The following is a 22805-nucleotide window of genomic DNA, read 5'->3' on the forward strand; positions in this document are numbered from 1 at the left end:
ACCGGCAAGCATCCAATACAGACTTCACTGAAATGCCACTCTCGACCATTGTGGCACCCAGAAACAGCATCTCTTGCAAATACTGACACAACTGTAAAGCGCTGGGCACATAACAACATGCCACTAAAGCGCTGGTAACCCATATCAATGCGTCTATAGCAAGAATCCACTAACAATGGGCTGACAAACCGGTGGGCAAGGAATCTTGTTTGAAAACATGAACACACTTTAAATCCCACAATGAAAAATGTTGGATGTACATGCAACAGATGTGACCTCCAATCACCACCAAATCATGTAGATCCATATGAATGTAGTAAATTACCAAAATGAGATGTGGAAGTGGTGTGACTAGCACCACTTACCCACAATGATTGATGAAATATTTAAGAGTCCAATGGGGCATGTCCAGGCTTGGGCTGTCTGTTGACAATGATACTGGTGGGTGGGGCTGTCCGTTGACAAGGACACTGGTGGGTTGGGACGTCCAGTAGCTCCACACTTGACGCTTTACTTCTTGTCACTCTTTGTTTCTTAGTTTTTCCTTGTCAAACCAAAGACACCTTCTTTAAGTGTTGTATCACGCTTGAGTCCAGGTACACGTCGTCACCAAAATATGTTGTATCTTAAGACAGGTAGCCAGGTAGAGTTTTGTAGGTTTTTTTATTGTTCCAAGTTGCAGGTAAGTAAATATATACAACAGTCCAAAGTCAGATGTATCCATTGTGCCAGCCCTTACTCCAGCCCCACCAGGAGCAGCCTCCTGCTGCTCAGCCCATCTCCAACTGTCACCACTCATCCACACAGGCACCCAAGCATGCCATTCATCACAATCATACCAACATTCCGATACCATCTCTCACTCTGGCTGCGCAGCTATGAGACAGCTAGGCTGGCTAACATACAATAACACTATGAGGATATAACAAAGTGTACCTCCATGGTAGTCAATGTGAATGCCAGCTTACAACAGTTAAAACGGCAAGTGTGAGTTTTCACTGTCAGTACATTTAAACATAACATAAACATGAAAAACCCTGCCTTATGGTATTTAAAGGCCTACCTTAGGGATGACTTCTACATATTAAAGAGAAAGGTTTAGACTTAGCAAAAAAGGCTATTTTGAAATGTTGAATTGAATGTTTGAAAGCTGCCTGACTAGGCTGCAGTGGCAGGCCTAGAATCATGTTTATACTTAGTCTCTGCAGTGGACCACAATAAGTGCTGCAACCCACTATTGACTATTAACTTACATGTTCTTGATACACCGTGTACCATATACTAGGGACTTACAGGTAAATTAAATATGCCAATCAGGTATTAGACAATGCACATATATTTGAGGGGTCAGAGCAAATGCACTGGGGTCTGGACAGCAGTCAAAAAAACAGAATCAGTCCAACAATTTGGGTTGGGGGGCGATCATACAAAAAGTGGCATTTTTTTCTTTTAGAGGCACCCTTTATCTTTTGTGAATTTTTGCCTTAAGACTTCAACTTCTGTGTCACCTTATCCAACCTAAATGGTTTTGTTGTCTTTTTGTACACAATGATTTTCTTTATTTTTCTAAATTGGTTTGCTATTTCATTGTGTTGGTTTATTGACTCCAAATTGTTTGCACCATTTGAAATTAATACAAACATCTTTGGGATTAAAAACTGCTTGTGCCATAGCTTCCAGGGATTGAGCAGATATTATCCAAAATGTTTTTCCTAACCAAATTATGTTTATTAAATCATTAGCTGTCGCAACCTCCCAAATTAATAACCCAACTTCTAATAACTGCGCCTCGAAACTACCGTCTTGATCAAAATTCCTTTCTTTTTAAAGTGGAATACCTTTTAATTGACTGTGGCTTCACACCAATTCCCCCCTAATCTGGATAAAAATAAGCCCCGTAGGCCCAGGCCTTTGAGTTCATCCAGGCTTCAAACAAAGCTATGCAGCATTATTTAGGGGAGCTGTTTCCCCCCAAGATTTGTAATCAAAGGAGAGAGAGAGGAACTAGAGTAGCTAATTTGTTTCCCCTAGGGATTAATGAAATAAACAAGAAAAACTAGCTACTAGGTCAATATGCGTGTAGTATGTGTCTGCGTAGGGAAACCAATAGGTTTTTTTGTGAAGGCCCTCAAAGTCGTAGTGAAAGGCGAGAGGCGCTCTGGGCTGTTCCTTGGTGTTGCTGGTGCAGAATAGCGGACACAGGACCCTGAAAGCAGCGAAGATCACTTGGGGGACTTTGGTTCGTGCGGGACTGTGAGTCCCAGGGCTGATTGCGGCGCTCAACCGGCCGCACCTGAGACTCTTCCCGCCCCGCCTCCCTGAACTTCTTCACAACTCGCGGCCCCCGCTTCGCGGGAGCCGCTCGAAGTCGTAGTGAAAGACGAGAGGCGCTCTGGGCTGTTCCTTGGTGTTGCTGGTGCAGAATAGCGGACACAGGACCCTGAAAGCAGCGAGGATCACTTGGGGGACTTTGGTTCGTGCGGGACTGCGAGTCCCAGGGCTGATTGCGGCCCTCAACCGGCCGCACCTGAGACTTTTCCCGCCCCGCCTCCCTGAACTTCTTCACGACTCGCGGGAGCCGCTCGAAGTCGTAGTGAAAGGCGAGAGGCGCTCGGGGCTGTTCCTTGGTGTTGCTGGTGCAGAATAGCGGACACAGGACCCTGAAAGCAGCGAGGATCGCTTGGGGGACTTTGGTTCATGTGGGACTGCGAGTCCCAGGGCTGATTGCGGCGCTCAACCGGCCGCACCTGAGACTCTTCCCGCCCCGCCTCCCTGAACTTCTTCACGATTCGCGGCCCCCGCTTCGCGGGAGCCGCTCGAAGTTGTAGTGAAAGGCGAGAGGCGCTCTGGGCTGTTCCTTGGTGTTGCTGGTGCAGAATAGCGGACACAGGACCCTGAAAGCAGCGAGGATCACTTGGGGGACTTTGGTTCGTGCGGGACTGCGAGTCCCAGGGCTGATTGCGGCGCTCAACCGGCCGCACCTGAGACTCTTCCCACCCCGCCTCCCTGAACTTCTTCACGACTCGCGGCCCCGCTTCGCGGGGGCCGCTCGAAGTCGTAGTGAAAGGCGAGAGGCGCTCTGGGCTGTTCCTTGGTGTTGCTGGTGCAGAATAGCGGACACAGGACCCTGAAAGCAGCGAGGATCACTTGGGGGACTTTGGTTCGTGCGGGACTGCGAGTCCAAGGGCTGATTGCGGCACTCAACCGGCCGCATCTGAGACTCTTCCCGCCCCGCCTCCTCCTATTTAGCTATTTCCATTACCGCGCTCGCGGGATGCGTGCGAGCCGGCGCCGGGCCAAGGGCGGGCCCGTTGTAGCCCGTTCGAGCCCGACAGAGACCGGACCGGACCGGGCCACCCCTCTGAGCCCACATCTTCCCCACAATTATACTATATGCCTGAAAGTTCCATCTAGGCGGAGATCTAGACAAGCCGGTATCCAGGCATTATGGCTTCGAGGGAGACAAGGAGTAAAGCAACGGCCTCGTCCACCATGGCTACAGGTATTTTGGATAATTTTCTTATTAGAGCTAGTACTGCTGTAAGCAATGAAGTGGCGGCCCTGGAAAGACAGCTAGCAGATGGCCTTGAAAATATTAACCGGTCTCCTACAGGACTAGCTGCAAATACTACCTCTTTGGAGACATTGGATGTTTCTCATCTCTCTCTCCTGGATAGTATTGATCAAACAATTGAGTCTGTTTTACAGCAGTTAAGGTCCTCCTAAGCCATACAACGTGATTCTCAGCGGACACTTCCTGACGCTGTACCATTGACATCATCTGACCCAGCCCTGATAAGGACCGAGGGAAGCGAACTAAATTTGTCTCATGCACGGGGTCTTCGAGAAGGTGCTGTTTCCAAAAGGAAAAGAACTAGACAACCCAAGGGCACAAAAAGGGCGAAACTGGACCAAGTTTCCAGTGTCGCTGTTGACATCCCTGTTATAACGGAACCCTCTTCTCCCGCAATCGATAATGAAACTGTCACTCCAATACAGCCTTCTGAATTACCAGTGCCAGGGCAGGCTGCTATGTTTGTTTTTGGAGAGGGGGCTTGTGGAGGGGGGGACAAGTCTTTATCATTTATTTCTAATCTTTTGCTGAAGCTATTAGACCCCGTCTTGAAGAGGCTTGATCGTATTGTCGCTAGATTGAAGTTAATTGAAACTGTGACAGGGGGCATGAGGGAAGAGATAAGAACTTTGGGAAGTAGCTTAGGTGTAAACACAAAGAAAGCGGGTAGCTCTTCCACCTCCAACCCAGTTACTACCACAACTACAAACACTACTAAACCAATGGTATTAAATGTACCAACAGTCAGTACCGTAAGTACTGCCCCCATGCCCCCCCCCAAGGCAAGCCGTGCCCATCCCTCAAGTGCGGAAATCAAAGTTGCCTGCACCAAAAATCCCACAGACAAATGGAAAAACGCCACCCAGGACTGGCGATAGCTCCGCTCAGAATGTTCCTAGTCTAACCCGGCCGCATACAGTTAATCTCCCTCCTGAGGCGGCAGAACATACTGTAATTCTGGCAGGAGTGCCGGAGCTTTCAAACTCTGCAGTGGAACCTTTCGATTCCCTAAAAAACTAAAGTGCTTAGTTGGTTAAACATCCATAGGCCCCTGCCACCACATATTAGAAGTGAAATATCAATGGTTAGGCGGGTTCCTTGGGTGGGATACACAACTAAGAAAATCAATGGTGATTGTGTTTTGGTAATCTTTAGGGACTCGCAGATTGTTTCCCATATAACTAATTGGCTGGGCAACCCTGGAAATACCATCATCCAACTGTTACCATTGTCCTTTTTCTACCCCCCAAGAAATTATAAAATGCACCCTAGGGTGAATGATGGTTGGACAAGGGTGGGATTTGCGATTGATGGTACAAGGTATAGGCCAGTATGGCACAATATGCCAATGCAGAGTAACTATACCCATTCTAATAGGTATAGCAGTCTTGAGGAGGTAGATTGACTGCAGCGGGTTAAATGTATTGGAGATAGAGATATCTTGGCGCCCATCACACTTGAGTTGGGTACACTGGCGGATATGGTCGACAATAGGAATCCTCTCTCTCATCACTCTCTTAATGACCAGTTAAGCACTTCAACTATAGAAACCCCTTCATATCCCCCCAATATTACCCCCAACCCCCATGTATTGAAAATTCTTTCCTGGAATGTAGCGGGTCTATGTAATAAACTGGCTTGCCCCGACTGGGGGGTCATACATAGACTCAAACAATATCTGCTTATTCCAGGAAACTTGGGCACGGGAGGACCAATATCGTTTAGGTTTTGCTTCATTTTCAATTGCTGCAAAATGGGTGGGGAAAGGTCGCCCTTCTGGGGGCCTAACGATTTGGGTAGCAACTCACTTGGGATGCAAAGTCAAAACTGTTAATACAGCCTCAGATGACGTCCAGTGTGTAATTTTAGAGTGGCTGAATGGTTTCAGATTGGCACTGGTTAACATTTACTCTAGGCCGGTGAGCGTTGCATCTGTGTCTGAAACCATTGAAGAACTATCCTCTTTCTTAACCAACATCCCAGAGGGTGCCACGTTTGTGGTGGGTGGTGATTTCAACTCCCATTTTGAACCACTGGACGGGCAGCTAGATGGTGTAAATCAGGAAGAGGACGACGTTTGGAAAATTCCAGAAGTGACAGGCCCTTTAGTAAAAGCATGGACCCCTCTAGCTGTACAAATTACCTCACTGACTATGACCCACTCGATCAGGGCATGTAATGGGCGTACAAAGTCTGATAATCCACCTGCGGCACCGAAATATCCCATCTTGCCATACCAAACATGTCTACCCTGTCAAGTAATAGACGAAGGGTAAGATGGAATAACTTGGCTAAAAACTCTAGCGGGTTAGCTAAATTGTACACTCAGGTAATCCCAGTACTAGAGGATGTAGCTGTCCTTACTGAACAGCACTCAGTGAACTATTCTCATGAAAAGTTGCGAGAGCTTCACAATGTATTAGTAACTATCCTCACTGAAATTTTAAATCCCCTTGGTTCAAGTACTGGTGGGGCTCGAAGGAAACCATCCTGGTATAATAAGGCTTGTAGACAGGCGAAAAGTGAGCTGCTAGCAGCACTCAAGCATGATAATAATAGGGACCTTGTAAAAGCCAGGAGGCAAGCTTATCGGAACCTCATATTCCATGCTAAGACCGAATGGGAGAGCGAGAGATGGGCAAATCTAATGTCGCCTCTTGCGGTTAAAGACGCACGTAAGTTCTGGCAAATTGTGAGTACTGGCTCACTTGAGCCAGAGCAGGCAGTAGCTCCTAACATCGCTGCTGAGGTATGGGAAGTACACTTTGCTGGACTGTACAAGGAGGACTTGCCTAGCACGATTCTCCCCTTGCCAGATGTTGTAACAACTCCTGATTCTAACTTACAGGACCTAAGGTTCACCTTAACTGAGGTCCGAGCGGCTATAGCTAAGCTCCCAGCGGGTAAAGCTCCAGGGCTGGATAAGGTCCCGGGGGACCTTTATAAACAGGAACCGGAGATTTGGGCCCCATATCTCCTAATAATTTTTAATGCAGTTCTCGGGGGGATGGCTCCTCTAAATACTTGGCTGGGAGCCGAGTTGGTCCCTATCTTCAAGAAGGGGTCACCTCTCCTCCCAGCCAACTATAGGCCAATTAGCCTGATAGATGTATCACAGAAACTCTTTACCAGGCTGATTCTGGATCGCATTTTAGATTGGGTTGAGGAGTCAGAAATCTTAAGTGACTATCAAGCAGGTTTTAGAAGGAATGTATCCACCACCGACCAGATTTTCAGGTTAAACATGCTTTTCTGGAAAACGGTCAAAGTCCAGGGCGGTTCGCTTTACACCGAAAACATCCCGCCCTAATCCTGCTATAAGTGGTGTTCGTTTGGAGAGAGTGCAAACTTTCGAATATTTGGGACTAACTCTTAATGAGAATATGACTTGGGCACAACATCAGACCAAAACCCAATTAAAACTCTCGCAAAAAGCAGGGGGTATCCTTAAACTCCTAAAACAAACTATTTCAAAACCTATTTCTCCCCCACTTGAAATTTACAAAATGCAGGCGCGGGGAGCGGTGACCTATGGTAGGGAACTGTGGGGACACAGTTGCCATCAAGCAATCATCACTACGGAAAATAGGTTTCTTAGGCAGTTGGTATCCCTGCCTCCTAGTACGCCCCTACTCCCCCTTAGGATGGACTTGGGACTTAGATCAATCAAGGAAGAACTGGGACTCAAGCCCCTTACTTTTTGGAGGCGTCTTTGGGTTACCCCTGAACTCGCCAGTTACAGGCGTGAGCTTGTAGAACTGTTAAAAACTCCCAACGTCTCGACTCTTTCCTGGCTGAAATACATCAGGCAGGAATTTGATAGGTTAGGTTGCTCCCCATTATGGTCCAATCCTGAAGAAGCGTGTAGGGGCATATCTCGAAGGGAGTTAGTTAGTCTGTATTACGATCAAAAATTGTTGGCCTGTCTATCAAATGCCCAAACTGGAACAATAACAAGATCATTCCTGGTTCTAAAAGATCACTATAAACTGGAGACTGCCTTTGACATCATCAGCCCCAATGGTCATAGGAAGCTATACCTCCAGTGGAGATATGACTCCCTACCAATAAGAGCTTTGACCTCTCGTTGGCACCTTAACGCTCCCAGGAACTGCCTGCGTGTGGGGCTGAATTAGAGACAGAGTTACACACGATCTTTTTCTGTCCTTCCTACAAGGCTTCTAGGAAGAAGTGGATCATCCCCATCTGCAAAAACATGGGCATTAGGGAGTGTTTCCGCTCCTACCGAATATTAAAAACAGACTTATCACCAATAATTGTTTTTGCGGTCACGAAATTCCTGGCTGCTATGTGGAATATCAGAAGGAAGTATCTGCTAAATTGTGATGAAATCTAACTGTGCAACTGCCGAGGTGATCTATGGGGGGAGGTGTCCTGAGGTGTCTTCGGGTGATTGGCCTTTGATCTTAAACTAATGGTTTTACTGAACGATTTGTATGGCTTCTGTACCTTTGTATTTTTTAACAATTGTAATGTTTTATGATGAATTTTATTGTGTACACTTTTATGACATTTTTCTTGTCGAAATAAAGACGAAATGAAATGAATGAAGGCCCTCACCCACCAACCTAGTTGGTGGCATGCTTCATCATCGGGCCCCACCCGAGGTACCCCAAGATTTGCCTTCCCCCTAAGATTTACAGATCCCCTACTGCTGTGCCTTGCCCAAAAAGCTTGAGGTTTGACTGCTTGTTAAAGAAAAGAGCTTCCCCAACCTGAAGAATTAAAGCGGGCACAGCTGGCAGAGAAACTGTGTAGGAAAACTTGAACAACTGAGCTTCTACCAGAGCCATGGATTGCTATAGCCAGCTGTTTGTGATGTATCCTGATGTGCTTCCCCTAACCGTCCTCGATTGGTGCACACAGGACAACTGAGTAACAATGACAAAAGGCAGGCATCGCATAGGACACTTGATAGTCTATGTGAGAGCTTGAAGAATGAGGAAGCATCCATATAGTGAAGAACTTAAAACCATATATATTTCCATGGACTGTGAGGACTTGCGATCTCCAGCCCACAGAATAGTAATGCACACAGATTGTTATGGGCCTATTTGTAAATAAATCCTTTTTTCTTTAAGTACTATGTCTGATATTGAGTTTACTGTGTGATATTACAGTGTAATAAATACCTATTATATACCTATAGTGAGCCTTGTCCGCTCAAACTTGCAAGTCAAAAGTACAAAAAAAAGTAATCTATTTATCAAATGTGAGTGTTATAGTGACAGAAACCCTGAGACCATAGTTCAAACAACCATACTGACCACAATTACTTTCTTGTAGCCGCTCACTCAGCTGCTCCCACGAGAAACGGCCTAAAAAACATTGAATATTATTCTCGAAGGTGTTGATTTTAAGTTGTAGCTGGATGCATAGACCTATTTGTGGTCTAATCACATGAGAGTGCCTAAAACTCAACACCTCAAGGACTAGCCTAGTGAGGGACACCGAGTGATATGGTAGTGTCTCTGCATGTCATTTTCCAGTCAGCGTGAATTTGTGTTTCTTCAGCTTAGATCTGGAAGTGCACCTGGGGGCATATGTATCATCCGTTTTTTAGTCACAAATGCTGCGATTTGCAAAAAAGCAGCGTTTGCAACAAAACATGTGTAAAACACGATGTATGAGTAAAATTGCATCGCAAAATTAAGGAAACACAAAATTTGTGATTCCTTAATTTTGCATCAGCATTTAAGGAATCGCAAATTATGATTCCTTAAAAGCTATGTATGAAGCACCTAAGTTGTGCGATTTCTCATTAAGAAATCGCAAATTACCACCAACTTGAAGTTGGTGGTAATTTGCGATTTCTTTCACAAATGCACTTTTTGGCATTTGTAAAGGTGCCATGTGGCACACATACATGCCCTTAGGGAATGTATGTGCGCCATATGCGCACACATGTTCATGTCAGGGGTGCATCAGGGTGTCCTTATGCCACCCTTGCACCGTTGAAATTATTCTCAATTTGTGATTCTCAAATTGCGAATCGCAAATTGAGAATGACTTCCCAATCATTCCTATGGGCCTCCTGGCCCATAGAAATGAATGGGAAGGTGTTCCTTAATTGCGATTTCGCAATTTGCTAATCGCAATTAGGGAATTTTAAGAATTCGCAAAAGAAATGCGAATTTTTAAATACATCCCATTTTGCAATTCTCATAGCTATTCTCAAAAAATCGCTATTTGAGAATCGCAAACACGGATGTTGATACATCTGCCCCCCTGGTGCTGTAGGAATGCTTGCTCTAGCTCAGGGGTACTCAAAGTACGGCCCGCAGGCCAGTGGAGGCCCGGCAAGCCTTCAGTGGCGGCCCGCGGAGCTAGAGACATCGCACCTGTGTGTTTTTTTTTTAACTTCAGCAAACACCTCGGGGAGCAGCAGTGCGAGTCAGAGACACTGCTCTGTGGGGGCCTGGGCGATTCCAGCCACAGTCAAGAGTGGAGCTGCTGGGGCGCTAAGATGTGAACAAAGCCTCATTGACAAACACATGGTCGTTTAAAGACCTGTGAAGTACTGGGGTGCCCGGGAGGCTGTGTCAGCCAGGCTGACTGCACAGGGGAGAGGGGGTGGGAGGGGGGAGGACAGCAGGAACTGAGAGCTGGGTGAGGTGGGAGGGAAGAGCAGGGAGTGAGAGCCCGGGTGAGGGAGGTGGAGGGCAGAGCAGGGAGTGAGAGCCCGGGTGAGGGAGGTGGAGGGCAGAGCAGGGAGTGAGAGCCCGGGTGAGGGAGGTGGAGGGCAGAGCAGGGAGTGAGAGCCCGGGTGAGGGAGGTAGAGGGCAGAGCAGGGAGTGAGAGCCCGGGTGAGGGAGGTGGAGGGCAGAGCAGGGAGTGAGAGCCTGGGTGAGGGAGGTGGAGGGCAGCAGGGAGTGAGAGCCCGGGTGAGGGAGGTGGAGGGCAGAGCAGGGAGTGAGAGCCCGGGTGAGGGTGGTGGAGGGCAGAGCAGGGAGTGAGAGCCCGGGTGAGGGAGGTGGAGGGCAGAGGAGGGAGTGAGAGCTGGGTGAGGGAGGTGGAGGGCAGCAGGGAGTGAGAGCCCGAGTGAGGGAGGTGGAGGGCAGAGCAGGGTGTGAGAGCCAGGCTGAGAGAGGTGGAGGGCAGAGCAGGGAGTGAAAGCCCGGGTGAGGGAGGTGGAGGGCAGAGCAGGGAGTGAGAGCTGGGTGAGGGAGGTGGAGGGCAGAGCAGGGAGTGAGAGCCGGGTGAGGGAGGTGGAGGGCAGAGCAGGGAGTGAGAGCTGGGTGAGGGAGGTGGAGGGCAGAGCAGGGAGTGAGAGCCTGGGTGAGGGAGGTGGAGGGCAGGAGGGAGTGAGAGCCAGGTGAGGGAGGTGGAGGGCAGAGCAGGGAGTGAGAGCCCGGGTGAGGGAGGTGGAGGGCAGAGCAGGGAGTGAGAGCCCGGGTGAGGGAGGTGGAGGGCAGCAGGGAGTGAGAGCCAGGTGAGGTGGGACGGCAGAGCAGAGAGTGAGAGCCCGGGTGAGGGAGGTGGAAGGGCAGAGCAGGGAGTGAGAGCCGGGTGAGGTGGGAGGGCAGAGCAGGGAGTGAGAGCCCTGTGAAGTGGGAGGGCAGTGCAGGGAGTGAGAGCCCTGTGAGGTGGGAGGGCAGTGCAGGTAGTGAGAGCCCGGGTGAGGGAGGTGGAGGGCAGCAGGGAGTGAGAGCCGGGTGAGGTGGGAGGGCAGCAGGAAATGAGAGTCGGGTGAGGTGACAGAGGGCAGCAGGGAGTGAGAGCTGGGTGAGGTGAGACAGATAGAGACAGATAAAGACAGATAGAGACAGATAGAGGCAGAGGCAGATAGAGACAGGGACAGATGGAGCTAGATAGGGTCAGAGACAGATAGAGGCCGAGACAGATAGAGGCAGAAACAGACAGCGATAGAGACAGACAGCGATAGAGACAGTGATAGAGACAGACAGAGAGAGAGAGACAGACAGACAGACAGAGAGAGACAGACAGAGAGAGAGAGACAGACAGACAGAGAGAGACAGACAGAGAGAGACGGACAGAGAGAGACAGAGGGAGAGAGGGAGACAGACAAAGGGAGGGAGACAGACAAAGGGAGGGAGACAGGCAAAGGGAGGGAGACAGGCAAAGGGAGGGAGACAGACAGAGGGAGGGAGGGAGACAGACAGAGGGAGATAGACAGAGGGAGGGATGGAGACAGAGGGAGGAAGGCAGAGGTAGACAGACAGAGGGAGACAGAGGGAGGGAGACAGACAGAGGGAGGGAGACAGACAGACAGAGGGAGGGAGACAGACAGAGGGAGGGAGACAGACAGAGGGAGATAGACAGAGGGAGGGATGGAGACAGACAGAGGGAGGAAGGCAGAGGTAGACAGACAGAGGGAGACAGAGGGAGGGAGACAGACAGAGGCAGGGAGACAGACAGGCAAAGGGAGGGAGACAGACCGAGGGAGGGAGACAGACAGAGGGAGATAGACAGAGGGAGGGATAGAGACAGACAGAGGGAGGAAGGCAGAGGTAGACAGACAGAGGGAGACAGAGGGAGGGAGACAGACAGAGGGAGGGAGACAGACAGACAGAGGGAGGGAGACAGACAGAGGGAGGGAGACAGACAGAGGGAGATAGACAGAGGGAGGGATGGAGACAGACAGAGGGAGGAAGGCAGAGGTAGACAGACAGAGGGAGACAGAGGGAGGGAGACAGACAGGCAAAGGGAGGGAGACAGACAGAGGGAGGGAGACAGACAGAGGGAGATAGACAGAGGGAGGGATGGAGACAGACAGAGGGAGGAAGGCAGAGGTAGACAGACAGAGGGAGACAGAGGGAGGGAGACAGACAGACAGAGGGAGGGAGACAGACAGAGGGAGGGAGACAGAAAGACAGAGGGAGACAGAGGGAGGGAGACATACAGAGGAGGGAGACAGACAGAGGGAGGGAGGGAGACAGACAGAGGGAGGGAGGGAGGGAGACGGAGGGAGGGAGACAGGGAGGGAGTGAGGGAGACAGAGAGGGAGGGAGGGAGACAGAGGGAGGCAGAGGGATAGAGGGAGGCAGAGGGAGACAGAGGGAGATAGACAGAGGGAGGGAGACAGAGGGAGATAGACAGAGGGAGGGAGACAGGGAGAGAGGGAGACAGACAGAGGGAGACAGACAGACAGAGGGAGGGAGGGAGACAGACAGAGGGAGGTAGACAGAAAGACAGAGTGAGACAGACAGAGGGAGGGAGGGAGACAAAGACAGAGTGAGACAGACAGAGGGAGGGAGACAGACAGACGGAGGAAGGGAGACAGAGGGAGGGAGGGAAACAGAGGGAGGGAGGGAGACAGAGGGAGGGATGGAGACAGACATAGGGAGGGAGGGAGACAGACAGAGGGCAGATGGAGGGAGGGAGACAGAGGGAGATGGACAGTGGAACACAAATAGAGGGAGACAGATGGAGGGAGACGGAGAGAGGGAAGGAAAGAGAGGGAGGGAGACAGAGAGAGAAAGAGAGTTAAGACAGAGAGAGAGACAGAGGGAAACAGAGAGAGAGGGAAGGAAGGAGCGAGAGAGAGAGATAGAAGGAGGGAGACAGAGGGAGGGAGAGATAGGGAGAGAGAGAGAGAGAGAGAGAAAGAGAGATGTGGGTGTATGCTGGTCTGTTGGCTCAGTGGATGAACGCGTCAGCTGCAGGGGCCTGTGTTCAACTTCATGGTCACAGTTTTTTTCTTTCTAGCCCCTTCCCCCTCCCCCACTGACCCCGCCTCCACCAGTGCGGCCCTCGGCCACAAACCACACTGTAAATTTGGCCCCCGAGAGAAAGTTTGTGAGTACCCATGCTCTAGCTGCTACTGATGTAGCGGTTCTCCGGAAATAATTCCTAAAACCATGACACCTTTCCCTGAAGTACAAAATCATACATATACTCGACACGGGGGCCCATGACACTGTGACTCACTCACAAAATACTTACACCTTACTCCACGGATCGGTGAGATTCAGAGAAGAGCTGCTGTATCATAGCGGGATGTCTAAACTATAACTGAATATTTATTCTATTTACACCTGCAGTTTAACTGAGTTTACCATGGTTTTCATTTTATTTAGACTCCGCCACTGTGGTCGGATCTGCTAGTAAAAAATTAGGCGTAGGAAAACTCAAGACCAGCTTAATTCTCCATTTATCTAATTTTTATTAAAAGCAAATTTAACATGTCTAAAATGTATTCACTTTATTTATTTCTTTATTCAAAACGACATTAAGAGGAAAATAAGGATTTTATTTCTAAACAATTAATTTCATTATTTTTAGAAAATTCAGAAATAGACATTTATTTACATTGCAGAATGCAAATATTTTAGCAAAAGACAGATAGTTCCCAAAATTCATTCTTTCTCGAACTTCCCTGACTAATAACCGCACCTAAAGTTCAAATCTCATTCTAAAGAAATAAGAAAATCATTCAAAGTCTTACATCTCAGGAAAAATCAGCATACGGACAGCATCTCGAGATGAAATCGAAAAGGAGTTTTTTTCTTCACTAAAATCAGCACTTTTTATACCTTTTTCACTAGCTCTATCTATCTAAAAGAGTAACTTTCAGCATAAATTTGAGTTCTGATTGGACAATTTGGGGTGGATAAGCATCATCTCATCATTACAACATTGATTCCGCTTCCGTCAACCTGCTTTTAAATGGGTCATTGTTTTGGGCCATGTCCGGCCTAGTCTTGTTCTCAGTTAGCTATCACGTTCATAACCATTGTGCAAAATTCTTTGGCAGTCATCTGGACTTCCAGGCCACTCTGTCCTTGAACCACTTTCACTCCAGGCACAAGCAGCTCGCATTCGAACTCGGTGTCAGGCTTGCGCATGCTCAGTTTATTTTCTATTCGCAGTTCAGCAAGTCAGCCATCTTTTATTAGGCCTCACAGGCCAGAAAGGGAACTATCATAGAAACAAACACAAACGAATGTTAATTTTAGAATTTTAGCCCTTATATTTACCTCCCCCCTTACTGAGGTTCTGTGGTTTTCGACTTTGCTTCGTATTTAGCCGCCATTTTCTGTCCGGCGCCATTTTGTGTTGCCTTTACTCAGGCAGCACGGCGAACGGAGTGTTTTTGCTTTTCCAGCTGCTATTCCTCCCTTATGTTAAAAAGTAACCCTTTGTCCTTGTTTACGAAACCAATGTCAGGGTCTGCCCGAGTTTGTTAATCCATGTCTAGACTGATTGATCCTTGTCTTAGTCGACTGTTTGGGTCCCACCATTCTTCCCTTACTTTATCTTATTTGACTGGCCTTCGCTATTCTCTCCTTGTATTCTCCTATTACTCAACTATCCTTTGAGGCACGTAGATATGCCCTGCCACCTGCAAATTGGATTACAGGCACTAGCATTGATTAACTTTAGGGGAGGAGAGACCACAGGGTCTGAAAGAAAGGCGTATTCAAGATACTTGATAGCTTGTTTTCAAACTTTTCCTATTTGTCAGTTTTGTATGTTATGGGAGTAGACGTTGTAAATATGTGTGCTATAAAAGATTGTGCGCCACAGAATTAAGTGGCAGTCTCCTAAGAACATACCCATGTACTTCTTGGATAACTGTGCTTAGCTGCAGCTAATAAACCCGATTTTCTACGCCTAACAGAGTGTCTTGTGTCTCTGTCTGACAAGGCAGGTGAAACCGGAGATATTAGGCGTGCCCTGCGCTGCTCGGCCCATAAGGCCCGGTTCTCCATTACTAGGGTTTTCCCTATTAGTAGTACCTAGCAGCTAAGCAACATTTAGGCGTAATATACTTACTTATCCTTTGATTTCTGCCACAAATACGTAAACAAAAGCACATTTATGCTGCATTTTGTTATTTCAAAGCTGCTTATTAGTTTAGGACACGACAAAATCACATAGTTAGTTAATTATAATTGCAACATAAGCAAACTTAATTCCCACGTGTACTTGTGTAGGTGCAATTTTACTCTAGATTGATTAATTCCACACATCATTCCATTAGTTCATGTTATAATTATGGAAGTATGACTTCACAAGGGGTACACAAAATTTTGTTTCTCCTCTTTGCTCCATCACTACAAATATAAGTTGATCAGCAGAGATGAGAAGGAAGACCACTTTTTGACTTTTGTTCACCAAATGTGAAGAGGTGTCCTCTTATTTTCATCTGTGCGGTTTCTTATCCTCTCATAGGTCTGAACTTGTTGGTCACGATGTATGTTAGTTTCTACGTAGTCAACTCCTTTCCCAAGATTAATGAAGACATTATTCAAAGGAAACGTGCCAATTTATTAGATTAAAATATATCCTTGCAACGCTTCAGATGCTAGGTGCGACTGACCTGAAGCAATGCATTAGCAAGATGCTGAGCATAACTTCACTGCACTTGGATGTTTACATTTGTGAATAAACCTTCTTACCTTTGCCTAGCAAATGAAATTAAGAAAAGTAATACAAATAGCGTGAAAATATATAAAATCATAGTTCACAATTAGTCCACAGCTCATAGGTCTAGTGAAAGAAATATAAAAAAGAGCAAAGTAAAAGCAGAAAAAATAGGTAGCAGTTGGATTATCAGTCTGTCTAACTTAAACATAAAATGAAAAAAGCAAAGATTGAACAGGTTGCAGCAGCAGGCACAGCATAACCCAGCAACCAAAGCAAATCTAATCAGGTGCAGAGATAAGCCAAAAGAGAAATTAACGTAGCAACGGTACTGCCATAGTAAAGGTGTGTTTCGCACAGCCACATCCAACTTGCTTCCAATAATGCTAATTCGAATTAGACAATCAGAAGAAAAATTGTACCTTGCAAAGGCTTCTCCTGTTATCGTTTCACACACTTTCACCAACCAGCACGCAATATTTACAACCAAGGTTGATAAATCAATCCAGGAATGGGGAAAACCACCAAATTGTTTAGAAAGCAACGACCAGCATCAACGAAACAGTGCATGGTTCTGCAAACGAACAAACGCAGCATACATGGCCAAGAGAGGAACTGGAAATTGGCCCTATGATCTGTAGAAGTGATGCTGACAGGCAGCAAGCACCCGGTTACTGGCAGCTGTAATTGCGGGACTAGAAAGAGCATGACTGCAGGGTGAGAAATAAAACAAACCACAGGAGTGAGAATGGCAACAAAGAAAACACCTATTGGCAAAGCCAAGAGGTCTGTCCTTGGTAAGCGTACACGTTTTAAAATTACAGCACAACGTGAAGAACAATATGGCCCACATCTCACAATACAAAAATACACGAGTTAACCAGCAGCCCAAGAACAGCAACCATGCCACTGCAATGCACTCCTTTTCTGGCAGAGGAGAACATGTGATCAAGTAAAATGCTATCACTCACTGGGCAAGGCAGACAATGGATGAAGTGGGCTGCCCCTTGCAGCCGAAGTGTAGTGAGCCGAAGCAAAATATCAACAGAACAAGAGAGGAACAGGGATAACCGAAAGTCATTATGTATCAGTGTGTTTTTATTATGACTTTTTGGGGAAAAAAACAGCTAAAGGGATCTCTGGACTAGTCAAATCCTAAAAAGGCAGAGATTAAGATATTGCGCACTGATTATGAGGTGAGAGAAGGAACAGTTTATTTAATAAATAAGGTGTGGTGATTGGCACCTGAGCACAGGCATTGCTCGCACACGGCATAGACCCATTTTCGTCTTAGCCACGAATCTACCTAAGTGATTATACCATACTCAGCCCTTGCTGACCTTTATGCCACCCTCTTTGCAAAGACCCTTAGTGAGGGGTGCTGGGAAAATCCATAGAATAACACATTTTAGAAGATGCACTATTGCTGCTGTGACATCTGTCCCTCCATACTCTATAGCAGGGTTCTCCAAAGTTGGTCCTGGAGGGCCGGATCCAGGTTTTTAAGATAACTACATTTATCTAAATGGGGATATGCTTAAATTCTGGCATGGATCCAGCCCTCCAGGACCAACTTCGCAGAACCCTGCTCTGAAGTCTAGGCTACATTCACGATGCAATGCTCACTCCAGTGATCGAAAAACTACCATCCCTAGAAAATAATAATAGGTGAGCCTCATCAGTTGTGTCCTTCGACATACTGCGCATTGATGTACAATCTGATTGTACAATGTCATAGCAAGGATGGTGAGTTATTATTTTGTCCATTAACAAGACCATTAATTCTTCTCTTTTAGGGGATTTCTTTCATTAGAAAATAAGACATATGTTTTGGAACCACTGGCATACTCAGAACAAGAACACAGGATTTTCCTGGCAGAAAATGTGAACATTGTTCCAGGATCATGTGGATACAATTTGAACCACTCAGGAAGATCAATAGATGACACTGTGCATTTGTCTCATTGGCTCACAAGCAAGGTAAGAATTTACTTTAATTATATACATTTCTGAGAAGCATGCACACATTAAAAACTAGTTAAGTGATAAAAATACATTTAAGTTCAACAAGAAAACCAGGTGGTGGTCTTGCTGTTTTTCAGGTAAGTTTATCAGATATTCACATGGTGACAATCCTGGAACTTTGTCTTATTTATGGGATGCGTAGTTATTACTGGAAAGAGTTTGAAGGCTTATTTTCCATGATGTCTGGACAATTGCATTAGTCAGCTAGAAGGAAGTACTGGTTACAAACGTGTATATGACCTGTGGCAGTGATTTAAGTCGTTGTTTGTCAATCTAATCAATTTATTTGTTTGATAATAACAGCACAAAGACAATGTTAAACAGTGAAAAACATACAATAAACATAATTTAAAAAAAACACACCTTACTAAGTTGATTAATAAATAAATGACTCATCTTCTTTCTTCAATGTCTAACTTTAAAAACATTTGTTGCATACCTTCAATTGTCTAGCCTTCACTACAGTAATTTCTTGTCAGTCAGGTTTCTTTATTCAACTAAAAGCAATTAAAGATAATAAATTACAAATAAAATCTAAACAAGAATAAATTAATACTAAAAAAATCCATACAATAATATTGACGGCTAGAATACACTACATAGTAACTTAAATGAAATATCAAATTTAGTTAAGAAAAACATCAATTTTTTAATCTTTATTTGAATCTAAAAACTTGAGATACAAAACTAGTTACAATAAGGCAACAATGCGTGTTAGCTAAAAGTTGAAGGTGATGTAAACAATCTTGCACTGTCCTTAATTGTGGATTTTTTATCAAATCTATCATGGTTTCTTTGCCATTGAGATCTTTCAATAATGCTACTAGTGTAATGTTGTATCATGGAGATTTAAAACAGAATGCACAATCAAGAGCACTTTTAAGCAATACATAGGACATCCATCTTCATTCAGAAATATACCTTCAAATTGTACAGATCTTATTCCTTCATGGCTGTTCTATCTATTGAGGATTTTCTTTCTTCTTTTTGAAACACATATGTTTTACTCATAATCATTTCATATTAGGATTGCATCTAATGTTTCTCTCAATATTCTTCTAGTTATTCCCTTTCTAGGTAATGGTTTGAGTGATTTGATCTTTTTTCAGGCATGTATATAAATTATATTTCGTTTTATTACAGTTCTTTTTTAAATATACATTTTTTTATATTTATTTTTACAGTAACCTCATCTATTTGACCATAATTAGGTAACCTTTGCATTCGCATACATGTTGAACATCAAGTTCATTGAGTTTTTGTTGTAAAGTTGTTGTTTTTTTAGATAAATCTGAGCAGATGGATTCAGTATTCTGTTTGACAGTTCATTGGTTCTTTCAACTTTTTTTAGTACACCTCCTATAACCTAGTAATTCTAGGGTCCTTCATTTTCATTTTCCTACTTCTCTTTTTAACTTTTTTGTGATAGTTTATGTTTATTCTGTATGAAAAATTTGAAAATAAATAGATTTTTTGTAGCGTTCTTTAATGGAACAATGCTGTTATTTCTTTAACATCAATTTCAGAATCAATGATTCGACATGATTCCTTTCTTTGTCGTCCTTGAGTAATTCCATAGCCTTCATTTGTTGTTTGTCCTTATTTCTAAATAGCTACACATTATTTTGACTTGCTTTTACTTCAGTCAAGGGCTGCTCATTAACTCGACCATCTCCTACCCATAGGCTTTCCGTTTGAGTATCTCGTGTTTTCCTTACTATTCTGTTGGGATGCTAGTGACTTTAAAATTAGTGTCAGCAGATATATATTATGATCGGAGTCCTTAGGAAATTGTTTCCAAAAATTATAATGTGGACTCCAAACAACTGGTTAGACATTAACATAGATGACACCAGTGCAGGTTCAATCACTGGGGTGTTTTCTCTTTTTATTTATCACTACAAGATTTGAACTAAACAAGTATGGCAGAGAGCTCTTCCTCTAGGTTTGACAATACGTTTTCCATTGGAGAAAAATTGGGCAAAGTCGCTGATGTTTTTCATTTGCAGATTTTGTAATAATCAGTTCACTATACCTCTATTAATTGCCCTAATACATATTTCTGTCCACTTGTAAGTTATCTTTTGTCAAATATGTCCTCTCCTAGAGGAGTTTTACCACTAATTATATCCGGATCCATAGGATTTATTTCTCCATTCTTTAAATGCTTAGCAATAGTGTTGAGCAATTTGGGGTTAGATTACTGAATTCAAGTGGTCTCAGTTTGTCTCCTGAAAGTGCACTGTTCATTTAATAGATTTCCACAGGTGTTATTATTATATCTCTAGTGCTTCCAATATGAATGCAATCTTTTAAATTATTTTGTTGAGTGTTGGTGTTATGTCTTCTTTGTACCTTTACTTTATCCTTAGTAGCCTTGTTTATATTCTTCTTTATTGCTCAATGTTTTTGAACTTTCAATTCCGCATCCATAGGAATATTATTCTCACTTGTTTCAAATGTAGGTCATTTAAAAATGGACTGTCAGATTTCAACCATATTGCTCTTTTCAATTTTTACCACATTAGAATTAATAAATAGTGATAGCATGACTGTCTATTCTAGAGATGGTTCTTCTGCTCCAATAAACACAAAGGAAGTAACAGAGCTGCATCTAAAATTGTGTCACACAAGTCCTGCGCTAATCACTGTGATTGGTGTCATCTCCAAATCAGATTTCCAGATCTCCCTTGGTCAGCTGCAAGCAGTGAAGCAAAGCAAAAATCCAAAATGAATAGTACATGCCGAAAAGAAGCAAAGATTTTCAAAATATGATGCTGTACTGCAATCTTCACCACCTTCACCCTCAATTGTGTACGCTGAGGCTCTCAAATGGAGCACTGTTATCAGCTCTTACTCTAATTCAACCATACCAACATTAATAATATCCAAAGCTTATTATGGAGCTGCTTGGTTGCATGACTCTATTAGACCTTGTTTGACTCCGCTCATGGGCTGGACCACAAGCAGCACCAAGCACCTCTTGAATGCAGGGGATAAGAACAACAGCAGGAAGTCTAGAACGCCACCTCCAGAAGGGTCCGGGGGTTAATCAATGGGCCAAACAGGCACGTACAGCAGTGGTGTCATCGGACACAAATGGGGATAACAAGAAGCAACCCTGGGAATGGAGGCTTAATCGTGTTAGCCTGCTTTTGTGAAGTCACGGTGAGCTACAGTACTGGCAAAATGGAAAAGAGGCAGATTTTGGTTATCTTGGTAAGAAATACAATAGATCTTGGGCGTATCAAACAGGACAATGGTATCTAACTTAGAGAAAACTGTTGGATCAAATACAGTTAAGTTGCTGCTCAGCAGGAGTAAAGCATAACTATGGGCTGCATAAACAAATCATGTAACTATGCATCCTAACGCATGCCAACTTACTAAACAAGGCGATGCGCGCGGCCAGGAATGTCTCCTTGAAAGGAGACACGGCCACAATAAGTTCTCGGCGGAGACGCGCTTCCGCGCGTTTCAGCCGAGCCCTAAAAAGTGCATAGTGTACAGGTGCCACAACATTTTACTTGCTGTAATCAACTCCTGAAACAGGGCCAAGAGCTATATCAGTATTGTCTTCAAACCAGGGCATTCCAGCTTCTCCAGAGCTGTAAACATTCCATTCTCTGGACCAGATCCCTTGCATCCCTCACTGACTAAACTCTGCTATACTTGTCTTCTCTGACAGAACCACAAACCGCATGCAAGCCACATTCACTTCAGCCAACCTCACCCTGGGCCCCACCTAGACAGTCTGCCTATACCATGTCAGCTCCCCAGTGCTTGCATTGTAAAGAAATAAATGCCAGGGCTCTCGGCAGGAGGCCACTGCAGCTTGCACCACACATTGTCTCTGCCATGTTGTATTGATAGTAACAACACATCTACTAATCAACACACTCATACAAGTGTGACAATTCAGACTATTTCAGGCCCCCATAGCCATAAGATATGTATTGTATTGAATTAATTATTAGCTGTTATTGTGGTCATCTCTAAATTAGCCAAACAGCACCACCTTGTGGCAGACTGTCACAAGCACAGGCGTTAACAATTAATGTGCTGGTGCCGCGCACCGGAAACCACTTGCTCAAATTAAGCACTGTAGCTACCAAAACATTGAGAGGCCCAGGCTTAGTCAAGCAAGGAGAGGCACCGTGGCCTGCAGGATCCAAGGATCACATGTCGTAGCATCACAGTGCAGCATTATGCTCAGGGGAGAAGCATGAACTCTGACATTCTTGTGTACAAATTGATGACCCTTGAATACTATGGAATTGCTTTCTTCTTGCTGAAGTTAACAAGATACTCGAGCAATACAGCCTGGTTGAGATCGGATGAGGAATCATCAACCTGCGAGCAAGAGGAGTTGGTCATCACTATCGTGTGGTTGGTTCGCCACACAAAATCCCTAATAACTGGTGCAAACGTGTAATAGCATCACGAGGAAAGAACGTGGTGAAGGGCCTGGGAATTATTCTAATGAGATGTTTTTGTACCAGTGTTGAGCTTCCATCCACAGATGTGATTCTGTCTACTGGATGGCATCTGGGTGACCATGCATTCCAGTGAGATCATGGTGTTAACAGGGCATCGCTGAAAGGTGCAGATATGGAAATGGGAGTAGCCAACTTGGTTGCAGTCCATATTTAAACTATGCCTAGGTTACCCAGCTAGACTGTGCTCACCAGCATTTGTAGATATCTTACCTGCATTGAAGCTTTAAAAAATAACAACAGAAACCAGAGGCTAGTGGGCTCTTGGCACAGCAAGGAAAGACTGTGTTCAAACAACTATTAGCTAATATTTATACACATTTAGCTGCTTTTTTATTTTATTTGGTGAAGAGTAACCC

At 45.1% G+C, this 22805-nt stretch overlaps 1 protein-coding gene across 1 annotated transcript in view; it reads left to right on the plus strand.

The window, feature by feature from the left end:
• The window catches only part of ADAM12 (ADAM metallopeptidase domain 12), a 1594455-nt gene that overhangs the window by 384714 nt on the left and 1186936 nt on the right, over positions 1 to 22805 (plus strand). The window contains exon 4 of the mRNA XM_078640467.1: positions 17722 to 17905. Within this exon, the coding sequence (XP_078496593.1) occupies positions 17722 to 17905 (184 nt within the window). The remainder of the gene's footprint in view (positions 1 to 17721; positions 17906 to 22805) is intronic.

The sequence above is a fragment of the Lissotriton helveticus genome, chromosome 5_1 (genome assembly GCF_964261635.1).
Source record: "Lissotriton helveticus chromosome 5_1, aLisHel1.1, whole genome shotgun sequence".
In the NCBI taxonomy this organism is placed as follows: domain Eukaryota; kingdom Metazoa; phylum Chordata; class Amphibia; order Caudata; family Salamandridae; genus Lissotriton; species Lissotriton helveticus.